The sequence below is a fragment of the Ictalurus furcatus genome, chromosome 1, assembly GCF_023375685.1.
Source record: "Ictalurus furcatus strain D&B chromosome 1, Billie_1.0, whole genome shotgun sequence".
Classification (NCBI taxonomy): Eukaryota; Metazoa; Chordata; class Actinopteri; order Siluriformes; family Ictaluridae; genus Ictalurus; species Ictalurus furcatus.
In genome coordinates, this window is record NC_071255.1 from 6,132,258 (window position 1) to 6,152,477 (window position 20,220).

The 20,220-nt window shown below is 42.6% G+C and overlaps 1 protein-coding gene across 1 annotated transcript in view; it reads right to left on the minus strand.

The window, feature by feature from the left end:
• Positions 1-20,220, minus strand: part of dnah5l (dynein, axonemal, heavy chain 5 like) — a 311,233-nt gene that overhangs the window by 162,769 nt on the left and 128,244 nt on the right. Inside the window, exons 41-45 of the mRNA XM_053621829.1 lie at positions 12,194-12,409; positions 4,185-4,331; positions 3,890-4,062; positions 2,752-2,930; positions 1,953-2,140 (exon numbers count right to left, since the gene is read on the minus strand). Coding sequence (XP_053477804.1) covers positions 1,953-2,140; positions 2,752-2,930; positions 3,890-4,062; positions 4,185-4,331; positions 12,194-12,409 — 903 coding nt within the window. The remainder of the gene's footprint in view (positions 1-1,952; positions 2,141-2,751; positions 2,931-3,889; positions 4,063-4,184; positions 4,332-12,193; positions 12,410-20,220) is intronic.

A 20,220-nucleotide genomic window follows, 5' to 3' on the forward strand; every position in this document is an offset into this window, starting at 1 on the left:
TTAACAAAGTAATGCTGATACTAATTACTGTATACTCTGCAAATTATATTGAATAAAAGCTTAATTGTATTGAAAAGTGATCAGTAATTTATTTGCTTAGGCAATACATGGGCATCACTTTGTTTTGAAAAAAGGTGGGGATAAAGACGTGGGGGTGGAAAGTAGTAATATAGATAATAGCAGGAATGACCTTCATGAGCTGCAAAAGCTGAGTGAATGAAAACCTGTAAACTAAAGCACTTTACTAGCGGGTTAATTTACTCACCCAAACGCAACCTATAAGAGATCAGATTAATCAGATTCATACACAACGTAAACGCAATATTACAACCTGCATCTGCACAAAATGACATGATCATCAGGATGTGTAAATCACCTTGTGAATATGCTCTTTCTGTAACAACACATTGATAAATGGTGTCACATGTTTAATGAATACATAAAATGTTTGAATATTTGGTTTAATGTTTTGATTGATTCACACAGAACCAGTACTATAACTGTAATATTTAAATTAAAATGGGTAATGTGTGTGTGTGGTAGAATAACACAGTGTTAATTTGGCTGTTGAAGAATGCCAGCAACTGGGGTTCAATCCTCAGCTCAGGTGGAGTTTAATTTTATTGAGGGCATTGAAAATATATGATCAAATCATGTTTGATGTACGAAAACAAATTATGTTAATGTAACTCAATTCAAGCTTTTTTTCAGTGTGTGGACTGTGTTCACTTTAAACCAGTTTTTCCAATAGTGGAACATTAAATCTAAGAAAAGAATAAAAGTTTCCATTGGCAAGAAAAGAGAAGATGGAATTCACTGAGTGGTACTTTGAGGAAGGACATTCACATACATGCACACACGAATCAATTTTCTACACTAGAAAAGCACTATATAAATGCAAGGCACTATTATTATTATTCTAGCACACACAGCTTAACTATGTTAATTTAAATACTATTGTTATTGGACCTGTACTACATGACTTGATCATGATTTAATTTTATAATTTATTAATTAATTATATTATTATTTATTAATTAATTCTTATAATTTATTGTAAGTTTTGATGAGAAACATAATATTTTTATTTAAAGCATACATAATATTTTTTCTTAAATCTATCCAACCACACATTTTTTTCAGGCTCGACAATGTTTAATGTGCTCTGCTGCTTGTTGAAAAACGGTTCTGAGAGGTTCACAGATCAAGCCAAGCACAAGCAGATCATGGGTTTCAGGGTAAGAAACAGCACCGTTTGGTTGGTAAAAGAATATATGCTATATACAGCATATGTCCTGGCAAAACTACTGTATCTACTAGTAAGCCATATGTGTTCAAATGAAACATAACTGCCCCTTACTGGTCTTTTCTTTCCTGCACCCGCAGCATGCACGTGATACCGTGCAATCCCGCATGAAATCACAGGATCCCTTTTCCTTTGATGCACATTTTCAATGGCTACATTGTCTTTTATGTGACATCTTATTCTCAGCAAAGGAAAGAATGTGACCTCGAAGGGCCATAACACTGAGTGATTTGCATAAAGTAACATGTCTCAGAACTTGAGAATGAGACACATCATCTGTGCCTGTAGGGGAGCTGAACCAGAGGGGCACTGAAGCTGAACCAATAAAGACAATTTCTATGATATCTTCATAGTTTAGAAGGATGTATTAAAATTTCTCGCCCAACTGATGTAATTATTTTTAAAAAGGATTAAGGTCATAATTAATTTATATTTTGTCTTTTTACTAAACTCTTATGCCATTGCATTCATATAAATAGTACCAAATGTGAGCTCTTCATACACAGCCTTAACTTTATGTGTTAATGTGAACTTTATGCCTAGCTTTAAGTCTTAAGGACTTCATATTTCACATCATACATGAATTGCTTATGTATTACAACATTATAACAATCCAACTTCCTGTGATGAAAAGATGTCTACTAACCATAGTCAAGAAGATGCCAAACTCTTTGTCCATGTCCACTACATCTCCATCGGTAAAAACAAATTGAGGTTTTTTGTTCTTCTTACATTGGAGCACAATGTAGATTTGCTGTGCTGCCACTGATAGCACAGGCAACTCAATGCGGTTAAACTCATCAAAGCAGCCCCATGCACCAGACTGGGCCAGTCCTTTTTGACAAACAGCAAACATTTGGATGATAATGTACCAAATAATGATAAGGTTACCCTTATGCAATTACGTAGGCTTAACAAATCAGATATTATGCAACCCTGGTTCGGACATGATTAATGCACACTACTAATATTAATATAGCAGATCTCAGTTACAGCAACCATAATTTATAGTAAGTAATAATTGACGACAGGCAGTTGAAATATTTTCAAATAATGCACACCTGTTACACCTCGGGTGTGCGTTATTTTCTAATAATTCAATGGGCCAGAGTCAATTTTCCGCTTATAGCACAGTTACAACACCTCAGGACACTGTTCAGATGTTTTATTTCAAAACATTTGTCAGACTTTTGTCCTTAAAACTAGTAACAGAGGCTTGAGTTTATGAAGTTATTGGAGAGAGAGAGAGAGAGAGAGAGAGAGAGAGAGAGAGACAGACAGACAGACAGACAGACAGACAATGAATAAATAAATATTGGTACTTGTTCCCCAGCTTTTGTGTCTCATAATTGCACACATCAGAACATCTGTCAGCCAATCAGAATTCAACAGCACAGTCGTATAAGTCCATAATAATTATACATAATTAAAATCACATATTACACCTTTGTAAATGCGCCCCAGTCCTCGGTAGTCCATCTGATCTGAGCAGTTGAAGACCACAACATATTTGCCCAGGCAACGGCCCATATCTTTAGTAGTCTCAGTCTTTCCTGTTCCTGCTGGGCCTGCTGGTGCCCCACCCATACCCATACCTAGTGCCTGGGCCAGGGTTATGTAACATCTACAGTACACAAATCCAGAATTATTAGCAAAAACTACTTTCTAACAAAAAAATCATTCACATACGTTTTTTTTTTTTTTTTAAATAACAGCACACACACATTTTATATATATTTGCTATTATAAATGTCCATAAGTGATGCCATATATACACACATTGTGTGTGTGTATATATATATATATATATATATATATATATATATATATATATATATATATATGGCATCACTTATGAGCATTTATAATAGCAGTTCACTGTCATATTTGTTAAGTTATTCGATTACAGTTAAAAGCCAATTCCTCAATGTCTGATAATGCATGAGTCAGGTGTTTGCAAGGGCAGCGTAAAGCTTTATTAAACGGCAGGCAGACAAATCCAAATAGAAGCGCAATAGCAAAAATCCAAAACAGGTGTGGGTCAGGCGATCAACAAACAGGCAAAACTAGGTGAAACCAGAATCACAAAAACACGAGGGCAAAAGCAGGATCAAAAACCATGAAACAAAGAACAATGAACAAACGGTTTGTTACAGCTCACGTGGCAAAACACTGAAACAATACTTTGCAACTAAAAAGGGAGGCAACAGAAACAGCTGTGGACAATGACGACACATAAGGGAAACAACCAATGATAATAGAGGGGCAGAGAATGGACAGAAACCACAACCAAAACATATGTGGACACATAAACAAAGTCAGTGTCCACCTGGAAGCGTGTGCTGTCACACTTCAGGCAGTTTACGCGCACTGAATGCTCCGGTACGAGGGGAAATTTGAGAAACTTATCGTGACGCAATATACTTATCGTATTACACTACCTTAAAATATCCAGATGTAATAAGTGGCTTCAGTTCACCACAAGCAAAGATGTAAATCTACCATTTTAAAGCTAAATGCATCAATATAAATAAAATATGAATCTGAATTGTTTGTTGGTTTCCCCATCATCTAGCTCCTTACCTGTCAGTAAGAGGGGTTATGACTAGTCTGTCACTACAACCTAGGTACTCATTGCAATAATCAAACTCCACATCAGTGATGTTTATCAGGCATCGGTCCGTGTCATCTATAAAGTAGAAACGAGACTGCTTCTGCCACTCAAAGTCTGCTTTAGATCGGATGTTCATTTTTACCTGTAAACATGTGCCATGCAAAGTCTTCAAAGTCAAGATTATGCAAAGTCCATTCAGTATGTTAGGGCAATTTATCTAATTATTAAATAATTTAGAATAAACACAATCACAGGTTTACTTACCAGCTCATCAAATATATCCTTCTGATGCACATGGATCGTTATCAGGGTTTCATATTTGATTCTCTCCATCTTTGTCAAATCATGAGTAGTCATATCAATTAGCTCATTCAAAATATCCAGAAAACTCTGATTTGTCACCTGCATGATCTGTAAAAAGAATATCGGTATGTTATTAAACAGAAACACGGTTCAATGGAGTAAGACGCGAAGTTGGAGGCTCCTGCTGATTTCGATTAGAATTGTGATTAATTAGCGCTTTTTGGTCATATAATATATTTTGACTTATTCTACTTCGTTTCCTTATTTGCACTTTGAACTTTGTGGCACGTTAAGATGTCTGGAAAGAACACGAAAACCCGTGGTAGCATTCAGACACAACTGAGACCTAGTGTGCGTGCCGTGAGCGAGTCCCCTTCTCCCCCTGAATCCGCGTCCCCGAGCAGTGACCCTGACTTCGCCGCACTCAAGCTTGAGTTGCTGGCTTCACTGAGGAAGGACATTGCCGATATTTTTAAAAAGGAGTTTCAGGCGATGTTCAGGGATGCGCTGTCTACTATCCAGCTTGACCTGCAGGCCATGAAAACACAGCAGGCTGGTGATAAAGTCGCTACCGATGCTAACATATCAACACTGAAAGGTACTTTTGGGGAAATGGGGCACGCTCTCTCCGGTTGCACCAATGACATAGTTCATATGAAGACTACTATCGAGTCTCTCACTGCGACCGTGACTCAATTAGAGAATAAATGTGAGGATTTGGAGTCGAGGTCACGGCGCAATAACGTTAGGATAGTCGGAGTTCCAGAGGGCGCTGACACCTGTACAACCGCTGCTGTAGCGGCCTTGTTAAAAGAGGCGTTTGGTCTGGACTGGTCCCACCGGACCCTTCAGCCGAAGCCCAAGCCTGGTGAACGACCACGAGCTATTGTGTGCAGATTCCACTATCACAGTGACTGTGTTGATATTTTACGCCGTGCGAGAGAGCTCCAGCAGATTAAAACGAGGGATCTGACCATCTCCGTTTTCCCTGACTACACAGCCAAGATAGCCCGGGCCCAGGCTGCGTTTAACGAGGTTCGGCGTCAACTTCGTGGTATTGAGGGAGCTCGCTATGGAATACCTCACCCAGCTCGGCTTCGCATTACATATAACGGTGTTCAGAAGGACTTTATTTCAGCGGAGGAAGCAGGAGACTACGTTAAACTGTTGATATTGGGGTGAACTGCATCACCTATATAGTGGAGTTTTTTTCACTTTTATTCTTTTTTTGCACTCGGCCTTCCAGCTCTACAGAATTCGGATTCTTATTGCAGATGTTGTCGGTGCATTACTTTGTCTAGATTTTGTGGACTCATTCCGCTTAAATTTACTTCTGTATTAATGTGCTTCTCTGTTTTGATGCTCTGACTGGGTTAGAGTTTATTTAATTTTATTAGTGTTGTTTCCTCATCTTTACATGCTACACTGTGTAATGTTATTTGTTAATAAGTCTTTAAAAGGTAAGGACATTATATTTGTTAAAGTGCGCAGACTATTTATCAGATTTGAAGTCAGTAGGGGACTTTTCTCTTACTGGAATTTTTTTTCTGTTTAGGTAATTTAGTTGGTTAGTTCGGCTTACTCTTTGAGTTGTTTTCACATTGTGGACAACTCTTGGTGGGAAACACTGCTGTCTCCCTTTGTTTTATGGAGACTTTGGGTGTGTTGGGGGGAGGGGGGGGTCCCACTCCGGCTGGGACAGGCACACCTTTAAGATTTATTTGTTTTTGTTACTTTTAATTTTGTTTTCCTTTGTTTTGTGTTTTTTTGTTTGTTTTTTTTTTCTTCTTCTTCTCAATGAAATATTTGGGAAAGGGAAGGGAGGAGAGAAGAGAAAAGGTAAATGAATCACATGAAAATGAATCACATGTAAATGAATCACATGTAAATGAATCATATGAAAATGAATAAATAAATTAAAACGTAAACAGAAACACATAGCCACCTTGATGTATGAGAACAAAAGATTTCTATTTTTAAGGTAAACCTGGTGTTATAGTCATTAGTAATGCTTTCTAAAAATGTATTCCATGAAAGAGCTTTAAAAAAGGCTTCCCGAAATGCCTATTTAATGTTTTTGTGCACAGACAAAATTAGCTAGAATTACAAGTGCATCTAAAAAAAATTTATATCATGGAAAAGTCCATTTTTTCTGTAATTTAATTTGAAAGTGGAACTTTCATATATTCTAGATTGTGAAATATTCCAATCCTTTTTTTTTAAACCTTGATTACGAATTACAGCTCATGGAAATCAAAAATAATGATAATGAGTCTTTATTAGACACATATACACATTACAGCACAATTAAATTATTTTCTTTGCATACCCCAGCATGTTAGCAAGTTGGGGTCAGAGCGCAGGGTCAGCCATGATACTAGGCAATTATACATGATATAAGGCGGTTAAGGGCCTTGCTCAAGGGCCCAACAGTGGCAGCTTGGCAGTGCTGGGGCTTGAACCCCAACCTTCTGATCAGTAACTCAGAGCCTTAACCGCCAAGCCACAACTGCCCCCAAAAAATCCAGTATCCGTTGGGCCTATTGCACATGACACTGTTTCAGTGGTGGCTGAAAAGTCAAGGGTTTCATCCAAGGACGAAACCCCTGACAGTAATCAGTGTCACACAGCGATGTCTATGTGCTCGGAGAATTTGGAGGTGTCTCCGATTTCTAGCCCCGGGTCAGACTCTCGGGGCGTCTCGTTATCACGAGGCAGTAATGACAGATGCCTTCCATTACAGACTAGGGCGTCCATCCAGCTCATGGTCTCTGGAGCGGCCCTCATCTAGAGTGGCATATAAATCGCCTAGAAATGCGGGCCATATTTCTAACACTGAAGTTCTTTCTTCCTCAATTGAGAGGTCACCATGTGTTAGTTGTGACAGACAATACAGTGGTGGTCACATATATCAACCACCAGGGAGGGTTACATTCGCACACCTGTTCAGGTATGGCCCAACTCATTTTTCTCCGGGTGGTGGAAAGGTTTTTAATAGTGAGTGCGATGTACATTGCGGACAACCAGAATGTGGAGGCAGACATAGGGGCTGAGGCCTGGGGATTGGAGGCTCCATCCACAAGTGGTGGAGTCTGTATGGTGGAGGTTTGGCCAAGGAGACAACACACTGTACACTGTGGTTAACCCTCACTCCTCCTGTACCATTTGGGCTGGACGCCATGGTATACACGTGGCTGAGGTCACATTTGTATACCTTTCCTCCGATCACTCTACTCCCACAAGTTCTAGTGAGAGTTCACCAAGACCGTCTATGTCTACTGTTAGTAGCACCTTATTGGTCAGCTCAAATATGGTTCTCAGAGATAATATCCCTGCTAGATGGCATTCCCTGGGAGATTCCCGTTCACAGGGATCTACTGTCTCAAGCCAGAGGGTTGATTTATAACACTCGGCCGGAACTACTGAAACTGTAGGTCTGGCCCCTGGGGGGCACCAGCTCATAGATTCTGGTCTCTCAACCGAGGTTGTAGAGACCATGTTGAATGCTAGAGCACCATCCACGAGAAAATTGCATGCACTCAAGTGGCGACTTTTTGTCTCATGGTGTGAGGAACATCAGTTAGACCCAGTAAATTGTGAAATAGCTATAGTTCTGGAGCTCTTACAGGGACATTTCCCAGCAGGTTTGGCACCTTCTAGCCTGGGTCGGGCAAACATCTAGGACCTGTCTGTGGTCCTAGAAGGTCTGTCAGGCACCCCATTTAAGCCTTTAGAGTCAGCCTCAGAGAAGCTTCTGACATTAAAGGTAGCTCATCTGCTGACCCTGACATCTCTCAAGCAAGTAGGAGATCTACAAGCTCTCTGTTGCCTCTTCCTGTCTTGACTTTGCCCCTGGATTAGCCAAGTCTTTCCTATATCCTAGGCTGGATTATATTCCTAAAGTGCCTATGTCTGCTGCCCAGCTGGCAGTGTTGCAAGCTTTCTGCCCTCCTCCATTCCTCACACCGGAACAAGAGAAATTGCACCTATTGTGTCCAGTAAGGGCTGTCTGTACTTACGTCCACTGCTCCCGCCAGTGGCATAAGTCAGAGCAGTTGCTGGTCTGCTTTGGTGGCAACAGCAGAGGTGATGCTGTGTCAAAGCAGCGCATCTCTAATTGGATAGTGGAAGCAATCTCTATCGCTTATGAGGCACGCAGTCTTGCTATGCCTCTGGAAAAAAGGGTTCATTCCACTAGGGAGTCGCCTCCTTGAAGGCTTTATCCAAAGGGCTACCCTTACAGGATGTGTGTGCTGTGGCATGGTGGTCTTACGCCACACACATTTATTTGACTGAGGTATGATGGTGTGGGTATACTCATTCCCACAGCATGAAGCTCATGCAATGTTGAGTTCCCCTTGAAAGGGAACGCCTGGGTTACGCATGTAACCTTGTTCCCTGAGACAGGAACAAGACTTTGCATGGCTTTGTCATACTAGGGCATGCCTGTGAACTGCATCTTCACTTCAAATAATAGTGGCTGATGATGTGGTTTACAGATGCCGTTTTATAATTCTGCAACACATGAAATGCCACGTCACCTGACTAGGGCATGCCAATAAATAGGCATGATTTCACACAGACCTCAGATACTGTTCATGCATGAGGGCTCTTCCCACCGCATGAAGCTCATGCAATGTTGAGTTTCCTTCTTGTAACAGTGTTACATGTGTAAGCCAGACACTGTGTTGCAGTGAGCAGCATAAGGTGCATAACACATCATGCCATTTTAAGATTAAAAACATTGTTTTCTAATCTCTGCCAGGTGTTAAGATAACTCCGCTAGGTGTTAAATAAACACAGTGCGTTGACAGGCTTTAAGTTCACACGCTGATCAGCGCTACATTAACGCCACACATTGCTTAATAGGCACATTAATTTGCTCATTACAAAGCTCCCTCTCTACTGTGTTTTAGGAATCTATGGCTAGTCAGATCATTTAATTGGCAAAACATCAACAATGGTGAGAAGGAACTTTATTTTACAATGCAAGCAGACAATAAATGACTGCAACTGAGACTGCACCTGACTTCTGTTGTCTGATAACCCCGGACCTGATGTCCTTCACTCATTATTAAATAATGAATAATATTTATGGACAGCAGAGACAAAATTTAATCCTTACCTCACCACCGTTGGTAGTTTCCTGATTGAATGATCCGACTTGCCGTAGATTCATTAATTCAACACAGAACACATTCAAAACACCAATAATGGTGAGGTAAAACAAAATTGTAAAAGGAATTCTTTCTCTTTGCTTTGAGCAAATGAATGTGCCTATTAAGCAATGTGTGGCGTTAACTTAATGCCTGGCAGCACTTGGCATTTATTTAACACACAGCGGCCTTATCTCAACGTTTGGCGGCAATTATAAAATGCCTTTTAAAACATATAACGGTGTAACAGTGCACATGAATAATGACCATTTGACTTTCCAAAGGATAAAGAGGAGAGAGATGAGAGCCACGACAGGGAGAGCTGACACAACACACGACTCTCACAGAAGTGGTACAATGTTCCATGTAACATTTTATTTACAATAAAACACTTTATAATGTAACACCTGCATGGTCCTTTATAGTGCCTCACCCCTATGCATCAGTGAATCAGTTAATCAGTGGAGATGCGCTGCACCTGTGCATGCTGCTATTTAAACCCCAGGGTTTTGTTAGTTGTCTAACGGATATAACGTCTGTGCCATGTAGCAGAGGATATCTCTGTGAGGTATTATTGGTGTATTTTGAGAGTTTGAAGCTCTATTTTTTAGCGCAAGTTTAGAGAAGTTTTATTGAGGTTCAAGACCAGTGTTAGCCTCCTCAACCTTTATATTTATATATTTATATATATATTCATATAAGCTCTAGCCCAAAACAGATGCAACCACTGTGGCTCCCTTGTGTTCATGGTGGTTAATTTTGGTCACTTATTTGGCGTGGAGATTATTCTCTGTTTTGGTGCGAGTGACTCAGCATGTGAGCCGATGCATGATGCTATCCCTGCATATAGCCTAGTGAGAAGTATGTCGGAGTGGAGCACATAAGCCTCTCGGTTCGTACCCTGCTGCTGACAACATTAGGCGAGGTCATGTATCACTCAGCACGTGCTCCCTTTTTGCCCCAGATCTGCATTTGTCTCCTGTATTTTCACTTTTCTCATCCTTAAATAGTGAGTGTGGCTCTGTGTCATTTCCATCTGTACCGGGCCATCCCCATAACAGTATGTCCCAACCAGAACATGAGACTGCGAATCTGGAGCAGATAGGGGAGATCCAGGCCCTTCGGCAGCCCCAAGCCACCTCTACTATAGGCATCGCCCAGGCAGTTAGCCCTCTACCCAGGCCCCCTGTGCCTACTCCCTGTGCATTCATGGAAACATGCCTGCCACCCCGACAGCCTTATGCAGGGCAGCTGGGAGGGTGCAACCTCTTTATTTTACAGTGCTCCTTGCCTTTGAGATGCAGTCCTCCCAATTTCCCTCAGAGAAGGCTAAGATAGCCTATATGATTGCCCTATTGTCCAGTTTGGCTCTGCCCTGGACCACCGCAGTTTGCCAGCATTGTCTGGCTATGGTGCACCATTGATCACCCGCCCAGTGGAGAGGACCTGCCTTCATCTCTCCTCTGGATGTGTCAGGGTGGTCACTCCATAAAAGACTACACCATCGAGTTTTGAACCATGGCGGCGAACTCAGGCGAGAATGGGCTCTCTAGGAGGCATACATACAGGGCCTTTCTGAGGAACTGAAAGATGAGGTGCTGGCTCGTGAGCCTCCCGGGGACTTGAACAGTCTTGTTATCTGCCTGGTCTCCTCCAATCCCTTGACATGGGCTAATTACCTAATGTGGGTGGAGTACTCCCATTACACCCTCTGGCACTCGTCCTTGGGCATATCACTGTTCGAGTGCCAGTTTGGCTACCCTCCACCCATGTTTGCTGAGCAGGAGGAGGAGGTGGGGGTCCCTACAGCGGAACAAATGGTGCTCCGGTGTCATAGGGTCTGGCAATGGGCCAGAACAACCCTGCAAGCAGCTGCCCAGAGAAGCACCCGCACAGCAAACCATAGAATCACATAGTCTGATAAATGAATAAATGTAGAAGGCGCATGGCTCCCACATTTTGCCCAGGCCAGCGAGTGTGTTTGGCTTCTAAAGACTTGCCGTTGTGGGTGGAATCCAAGAAACTGGCGCCCTGATACATCAGCCTGTTTAAGATCCTGCGAAGGATAAATCCTCTGGCGTACCGGTTAGAGCTCCCCTGATCCATGAAGATCAGCCCAATGTTCCACGTTTCCAGGCTTAAGTCGGTCCTCTGTCGTCCCTATATAACCGCATTCATTCCAGTTAATTTTGGCCACATATTCGGCACAGAGATCATTCTTTGTTTCGCTGAGAATGACACAGAGTGTGAGCTGGTGCATGGTGGTGGCTCACCACTTCTTTTAGCACGGTCGCAGTTTGATTGCCCTGCAGATTCACGCCCCGCTTCTGACAACGTTAGGCGAGGCCGCGTTTCACTCAGCACATACTCCCTTTTTGACCCAGATCCTCATTTGTCTCTTTTATTTTCACTTTTCCCATCCTTAAACATTGGGGTCGGCTCAGTACCATTTCCATCGTTGAACCGGGCTGTCCCCATAACATATGGTCCAACATTATGTAACGACTTTGTATGTTAGCCAAGATTCAAAACATTGTGGCATTCTGAAATTTATAGCGAACACCTGGTTTGTTTGTGCACTTTTTGTTTGACTATTTTCTAAAATGGAATTACTTGTTACTTATTTATGCAGACTATGGAGATCCAGTTCTAATATAGAATCTTGCCATGAATAAGACACCTTCCTATTTTTCAATTTAATTGATAGATGTGACACCAGAAACTAAGAAAGGAAATATATTTTTGTCTACATTTATTTTTAAAAACAATTTACACATTTGACAGCAAATAGATGAATAAATATTTTTTTCAAACCTTCTTGTCAGTCTTGCTGAGGCTGAGGGCCTTCTCTGCATCTCTAGTCCAGATTAGCTGTATGCCCAGCAGGCCTACCTGAGCAGGGAACACTGACTGAAACTCAATGAGTTTCAGCCCTGGGTCACTTACAGCCATGTAAGCCCTTCTGATAATGCTGTGTATAGTCTTCCTAACCTCATCCAATAACAGCCCCAACCAGGTTTCCACATTTCCCTAAAAACATAGCAGCAACAAAAATTGGACACAGTATCACATCTTAAAGCAGATTATTATTTGAAGTGTGCTAGTTCAACTACATTACAAGGTGGAACTGTTATTTATAAGCTGTTCACTGAATGATATCTTAGCAAGTATAAATATCTTCAATATAGGTAAATTCAACTAATACTGTAAATTAGTTGTAATGAGTAAAACTATTTAGAAAAAGGCTTAATAATGCAGTATTTGTTTAGAAACAATCAAAAAAGAATTTATTTGATTGTTTCTAAACAAATACTGTATAAGATTATTAAGCCTTTTTCTAAATAGTTTCACTCATTCCAAACTTGAAATTAGTAAATGTGTCTAGAAATAGAAATGCTTTAATATTTGTTACCATATTCTCATTAATTTGCCACATGGGTTTTTGTTTTGGTTCATGAACCACATGACACATGTGGCAAATTAAATACAGGTATTGTCATTGGTTGTCTCCTTGTGTTTCTTGAGTATTCTTGTCTATTTTCAGTTTGTGCCTTGATTATTTTGTACATTTATACCCTCACGTTTCTTTGCTGTGAGCGAAGTACAGTGGGGGAAATAAGCATTGAATGTGTCAACATTTTTTCAGTAAGTATATTTCCAATGAGGCTATTCACATGAAATTTTCACCAGACATCAATCAGTATTAACTCAAGAAACCCGGAAATATAAAGAATTCACAACATTAAAGTCCATAAATAAAGTTATGTGTAATAAAGTGAAATGACACTCAGTTTCCCAGAAGGCACTGCGGACTACAAACATGGCCGCTGAGAACTACACTTCCCACACACACATGCACTTGCCCACCCCGGAGTTCTAATCGCACACACCTGCATCCAATCACACACATACTCTCACCACAGCACTTAAGAGACTTTGGAACCAAACAGACTTTGTGAAGTAAACGTTCAGTAGACTTGCTCTCTGCCATTATCCAAGCCATTCATTGCGAGTTTTGATTAAGTGACCTTGACCAGTATTTCCGTCCCTGACCTCGATTTCTGCCTAACCTCGTTTTGTTTGTTTGCCTGATCGCCTGACCCCTGCCCGTTTCACAACCAGGAACTTTGTCTTTCCCATTGGATTATTCTGCTTTGATTCTGTTACTCGCAACTGCTTCTGTCTCCACCTACGGTACATGACAGTTACGAATTACAGGACTACTACCCTAACCGTTTGGTGGACCAACAACTGGCTGATGGCCTGAATGTGTTCTACTGTAAATTTGAAAGGTCCAATCTCACACCCCACACCCGCTGTGACCTTCACTTCACACAAACGCCAACACCTCCTGCAATCCCCCTCCTCCACCTCCTGATATTCAAACTGCACTTAAGGTCTGTGAAGAAGAGGTGTGCCATGTCTTTCAGAAACAAAATACTAGGAAAGCTTCAGGCCCAGATGGCATTTCACACACGTGTCTCAGTGCTAACCAGCTGGCCCCCTGTGCTAACCAGTTGGCCCCATCTTCACAAAGATCTTCAATAGATCACTGGAGCAGTGTGAAATCCCATGATGCTTCAAACATTCAATCATCATTCCTGTCCCAAAGAAAGCAAAAATCACAGGACTAAATGACTACAGACCTGTTGCGCTGATGTCTGTGGTCATGAAATCATTTGAGAGCCTGGTGATGGTCCACCTGAAGGTCTTCACTGGACACTTTCTAGATCCCCTTCAATTTGCTTTTTGAGCAAACAGATCTGTGGTGGATGCAATCAACATTGCATCACTGCAACATCTGGACAGACCAGGGACATATGCAAGGATCCTTTTTGTGGACTTCAGTGGACACCATCCTCCCAGCTATACTCCAGACTAAACTACACCAGCTCTCTGTTCCCACATCTATCTGTCAGTGGATTACCAGCTTTCTGATGGACAGGCAGCAGCTTGTGAGACAGGAGAAATTCACTTTCAGCAACTGTACAATCAGCATTGCTGAGCCCCAGGGATGTGTGCACTCCCCACTACTCTATTCCCTCTACACCAAGCTCTCTGTCAATCTCCTGAAGTTTGCAGATCATCCAAGATGACGATGAGTCTGCATACAGAAGAGTGGTTAAACAGCTGGCTGTCTGGTGCAATCAAAGCAACCTTGAGCTGAACATGCTCAAAACAGTGGAGATTATTGTGGAGGAACACCCCAACACTGACCCCCCTCACTATTCTAAAAAGCACTGTGGGAACAGTGGAGTCATTCAGGTTCCTGGGCACTACCATCTCACAGGATCTGAAATGGGAGACCCACATTGACTCCACTATAAAAAAAAGGTCCAGCAGAGGTTGGATTTCCTTTGCCATTTGTGGAAGTTCAACCTGCCACAGGTGCTATTGATACACTTCTACTCAGCAGTCATTGAGTCTGTCCTCTGCACTTCAATAACTGTCTGATTTGGATCAGATATCAGAAGACTACAAAGTACAGTTCAGACTGCTGAGAGGATTACTGGTGAATCCAGAATGAGAAAAAAGGCTGGAAAAATCACTCTGGACCCCACTCACCCTGCCCACTACCTTTCTGAACTGATGCCTTCTGGCTGTTGCTTCAGAGGCCTAAGCACCAGAACCATCAGGCACAGGAATAGCTGTTTCCCTCAGGCTATCCATCTCATGAACAGTTAAAATTGCCCCATTGAGCAATAATTATGTGCAATACACAGATTAGTAATTTTATAGTTATTCAACACATCCAACATCTTCTTCCATTACATTACATTCCCTTGCACTATATGTGTCACATATTCCTCGTAATGAAGGTTAGAACGGATGCAAATGCAGATAAAACTTAAATGAGAGAGAGAGACAGGCAGACAAATCCAAAACACGAAACAATAGCGAGGTCAAGAAACTGGCAAGGCTAGAATAGAGAACGAGAAACAAGACCAAGAACCATAAAACAACCCGAGGAACAGGGTATAATTGCTTGGTACAGTAATACCACTAATACTTCGCAAAGACATTGTTAGAAAACAGTCTCTTTATACTGTAGAGTGCGTGTGTGAGATTGGATGCAGGTGTGCGTGATTAGAATGAATGAGTGTTCTGGGAATTGCAGTCCATGGCGGCCATGTTTGTAGGCTGCAGTGCAGGATGGGAAATGTAGTCACTGGTTTGCTGTGATATGATAGTATGTAACAGATTAGTATTAGATTTGCACTACGTATGTGTGTGTGTGTGTGTGTGTGTGTGTGTGTGTGTGTATATATATATATATATATATATATATATATATATATATATATATATATATATATATATATATATGAGGTCCAAGGTTGTCATAGCCGGGGTGGTGCTGGGGTTGAGCTCCCATCATAAAATGCTCCCGTGGCGTGCATCTCATGTAGCCTCTGACAACCAAGTCCATCTCCTGGCCTGCTCGAGTGGCTTAGTTTCTAAGCCCAGTGGACCTGCTTTTACAGATAGGAGAAGGGGCAAAGGCGGGTCACTGGCACCTTAAAACCAGTTGCTCACAGTAGAAGGAAAACTTCAAACCTCCGCTGCCTTGTGGCTACATCCATCCTAGGCATGGAAAAGGCTTCAGGAGTAAACCTCGAGGTCAAATCAGGAGCCGGAGTCCAAATGTAGTCTTGTCCTGGCAACTCCTGCGATGTTGTTGGTGCTGTATCGGCTTTCGTCGTTCCCTTGGGTTCACCAGCTGCGTGGAGAGAGGGAGTCTGCTGCATGGGCAATAGCTGATCCTCCATATCACCCTGCCCAAGCTTTTGTAGCTCAAATGGACAGGACACTCCAGCGACACCGCAAGGCGCCGATACAACACGGGAAGCGGCAGTTACCGGTTTTAAGCTCATCCGATTGGCAAAGGAAACGGGCGCCAGGGGCCGCTTCTGTCGGTGGGAGAGATCATTGTATTTCACTGGACAGCTACCGCCCGCCTTAAGCTGGGCAGCCCCCAGCCAATAAGGTGCTGTCCCGCCATGGCTTGCCTGCTTCACTTGGGTGCGTGGAGCTTAGATAATCATCTCGACAAGTAGGCCACAAATTCTGCACCAGGCAAGCAAGGAAAACACAAGAAGACTCCAGCTGGAAGCTGGAATGAACTGGAAGTAAGCTGGAATGTCAGGACCATGTGTCCTGGTCTCACTGCTGATCTCAGCATATCGACGACGCATGCCAGACTGCCATCATTGACAAGGATCTCTCAAGACTCAACGTCGACGTGGCCTGCCTTCAGGAAACTCGACTGGCTGACAGCAGCACTATAAGAGAAGTTTGTTACACGTTCTTTTGGCAAGGGAAGCCCTCGCACGAATCACGTCAGCATGGTGTTGGATTCGCTGTGAAGAACTCGCTTGTCCCCTTCATCGAGCCACCGTCATCAGGCACAGAAAGAATCCTCTCCCTCCGCTTGTCTACAGACTCGGGCCCAGCCAACATCATCAGCGCATACGCCCTGACACTATGCTCAACTCCAGATGAAAAGGACCAGTTCTACGAGGCCTTACATGTAGTGATTTCCAGGATACCCAGTGTTGAAAGCCGTTATCTGCTTGGGGACTTTAATGCTAGGGTAGGAGCTGATCATGAGGCCTGGCCCACCTGCCTTGGTTCTCAGGGATGTGGAAAGATCAATGAAAATGGTCAGCAACTGCTAGAATTGTGCTGTTTCCACAGCCTCTGCATCACAAACACCTTCTTCAAGTGTAAGGAGATTCACAAGGTGTCTTGGAGGCACCCACACTCCCGCCATTGGCACCAGTTAGATTTAGTCATCACCAGTCGTGCAGACCTTGCAAGCGTTCTCCTCACCCGCAGCTATCACAGTGCAGATTGCAACACAGAGTCTCGGGGTGGCTTCCGAGCTGGCCGGTCAACTCTCCCGGTCAATTCTGACTACGCCAGCTTCAGGAGAAATGTCAAGAGCAGCAGAAGCCCTTCATTGATTTGACCAAGGCATTTGACCTGGTTAGCTGGAGCGGACTTTTCAAACTACTGAAGAAGATCGGATGTCCACCACAACTTCTGGCAGTCATCGCATTCCATGAGGACATGCACAGCACAGTCTGCTTCAACGGTGCAACGTCTGATGCTTTTCCAGTTAGCAGCGGAGTTAAATAAGGTTGTGTCCTTGCGCCCACACTTTTTGGTATCTTCTTCTCCATGCTCCTCCAATATGCCTTCAGAGACTGCAGTGAGGGAGTCTACATACACACCAGGTCTGACGGCAAGCTCTTCAACTTGCGATCTCCCGCCTTCTTGCCAAGACCAAAGTCGTTGAGGTACTCCTACGTGAGATGCTTTTCGCCGATGACGCAGCTCTGATCTCACATACGGAGGAAGGTTTGCAGCAGCTTGTAAGTCGCCTCTCCCAAGCCTGCAAGGAGTTTGGGTTGACCATTAGCCTCAAGAAGACCAACGTCATGGCTCAAGGCACAGACCATCCTCCCAAAATTGCCATAGATGGATGCAACCTGGAGGTTGCGGAGAGCTTCACCTACCTCAGGTCGACTATATCCTGTTCACTCTCCACCGATGCAGAGGTAAATCGTAGGATTGCCAAGGCTGCAGGAGTCATGGCCAGACTAAATCACAGGGTGTGGCAAAACTCCAACCTTACTGTGAAAACCAAGCTGCGTAGACACCAAGCTGCGTAAACACTCCTGATAGACATCAGGCCTGCGTTTTAAGCACACTCCTCTACGGTAGTGAGACTTGGACAACCTACGCTAGGCAAGAGAGGAAGCTCAACAGCTTTCACCTGAGGTGCCTACGACGCATCCTCCATATACAGTGGCAGGACAGAGTACCCGATACAGAAGTTCCAGAACGCACCAACACGAGCAGCATGTTTGCCATCCTCTGTGAGAAGCGTCTCCGTTGGCTTGGCCACGTTAGAAGGATTGGTCGCCTGGTCGCATTCCCAAAGGTCTTCTGAATGGTGAGCTGGCTGAGGGTTCACGGCTAACTGGACGCCCCCGACTGCGATTCAAAGATGTCTGCAAGAAGGACATGAGATTATGCGGCATCAATCCTAGTTCATGGGAATCCAGCACTGAAGACCATACAGAATGGCATTTTTGCCGTTAGACGGGGCACTCAGAAAGCGGAGAAGGACAGGTTTACGCACCTTGCCGACAAGAGAGACAGGAGGAAGGTGCGGCAATTTCAGCCACAGCGTGCAACTCAATTTGTCTGCGGCAACTGCAACCGGGACTGCCACTCATGGGTTGGCTTGTACAGCCACTCAAGAAGGTGCAAATAAATTCACCCGAAACGGATGCTACACCATCGTCTCCCGAAAACGGAAGGATGCCAAAGATATATACATTGTATATATATATATATATATATATATATATATATATATATATATATATATATATATATATATATACTTGTAAGTCGCTTTGGATAAAAGCGTCTGCTAAATGAATAAATGTAAATGTAAATATAACAAAAATAATACTACATATTTATTTAATACTGTAGCAAAATGAACTAGGAATAAGACCACCAAAGAAACATGCACACGCTCATTATATAGCAGCAATGATTTTTTTCATCGGCAAAATTGAAAATATTAGACAAATAATTCAGACTATTAAATAAAAACCAGACAGTCTTATAAGTAACACTGTAGATAATTGTCACGAAATGGAGGCAGAGACAGAAGCAAGTGCAGGTTTGGCAGATTTAATAACAACAAATCTAAGGGTAAGGCAGAAATCCGTAGTCAAAAAACAGGCAGAGGGCAGGCGTTCAGGCAAAAAGGCAAAACTAGGCAGAGCAGAGAATCGAAGTCAAAGGAGACAAAGGTCAAAACTCAGAATGGCAAAACACGATAAAAAGGCTTAGACAAGGACAGAGACTAGGCAGCTGAATGTTACTTCACAAAGTTCAAATGTTCACAAGGTCTCTTATAAGCTGTGTTGTGAGTGTGTGTGAGATTGGGTGTAGGTGTGTGTAGTTAGAACTCCAGAGAAGGTGAGCGTGTGTGTGTGTGTGTGTGTTTGTACGGGAAGTGTAGTCCTTTTCGGCCATGTTTGTAGTTTGTGGTGCAGCCTGGGAAATGTAATTGCTGGTTTGCTGTGATATGACAATAATAATATAACAATATCAAATCAACGATTAGAATGTTTTACTTCCCTTCGAGAGAGCGAACTAATTTAATTAATTTCTTAACCAAAATCAACTTGTATAATAGATCCCTTACCTACATGTTTCTGCAAACAGATTATTCCAGTAGTAATCAAACCCCTTCTAAAAGTAATAAATTCTTCCCTTAGCCCTGATTATGTACCTAAATCATTGAAACTAGCAGTTATCTAACCCCTGAATAAAAAACTTGACCTCGACCCCTGTCCATTGTCCAACTAGAGGCCAATATCAAACCTCCCCTTTAGCTCCAAGATCTTAAAAAATGTTGCTTGTACCTACATAGTAATAACATTCATGAAATGTATCAGTCAGGATTTAGGCCTTATCATAGCACAGAGACAGTGCTGGTTAAAGTGGTAAATAACCTACTACTGGCCTCTGATCAGGGTTGTGTCTCCTTGCTTGCTTTCCTTGATATTAGTGCAGCTTTTGATACCACTGATCATACTATTCTCCTTGGTAGACTAGAAAACATTGTTGGCATTAAGGGAATCTTCCTATTAGTGTTCGGGACTCAGACACAGTCTCAGTGTTTAAGTCTAGGCTTAAAACGTATTTGTTTACTCAGGCCTACCCTGACTAGATTTTGTTCTACTACTTCGCAGTCATAATAATCTTTTTTCTCCCTCTCTCCTTCCGCCGAGCCCCCACGAATTTAT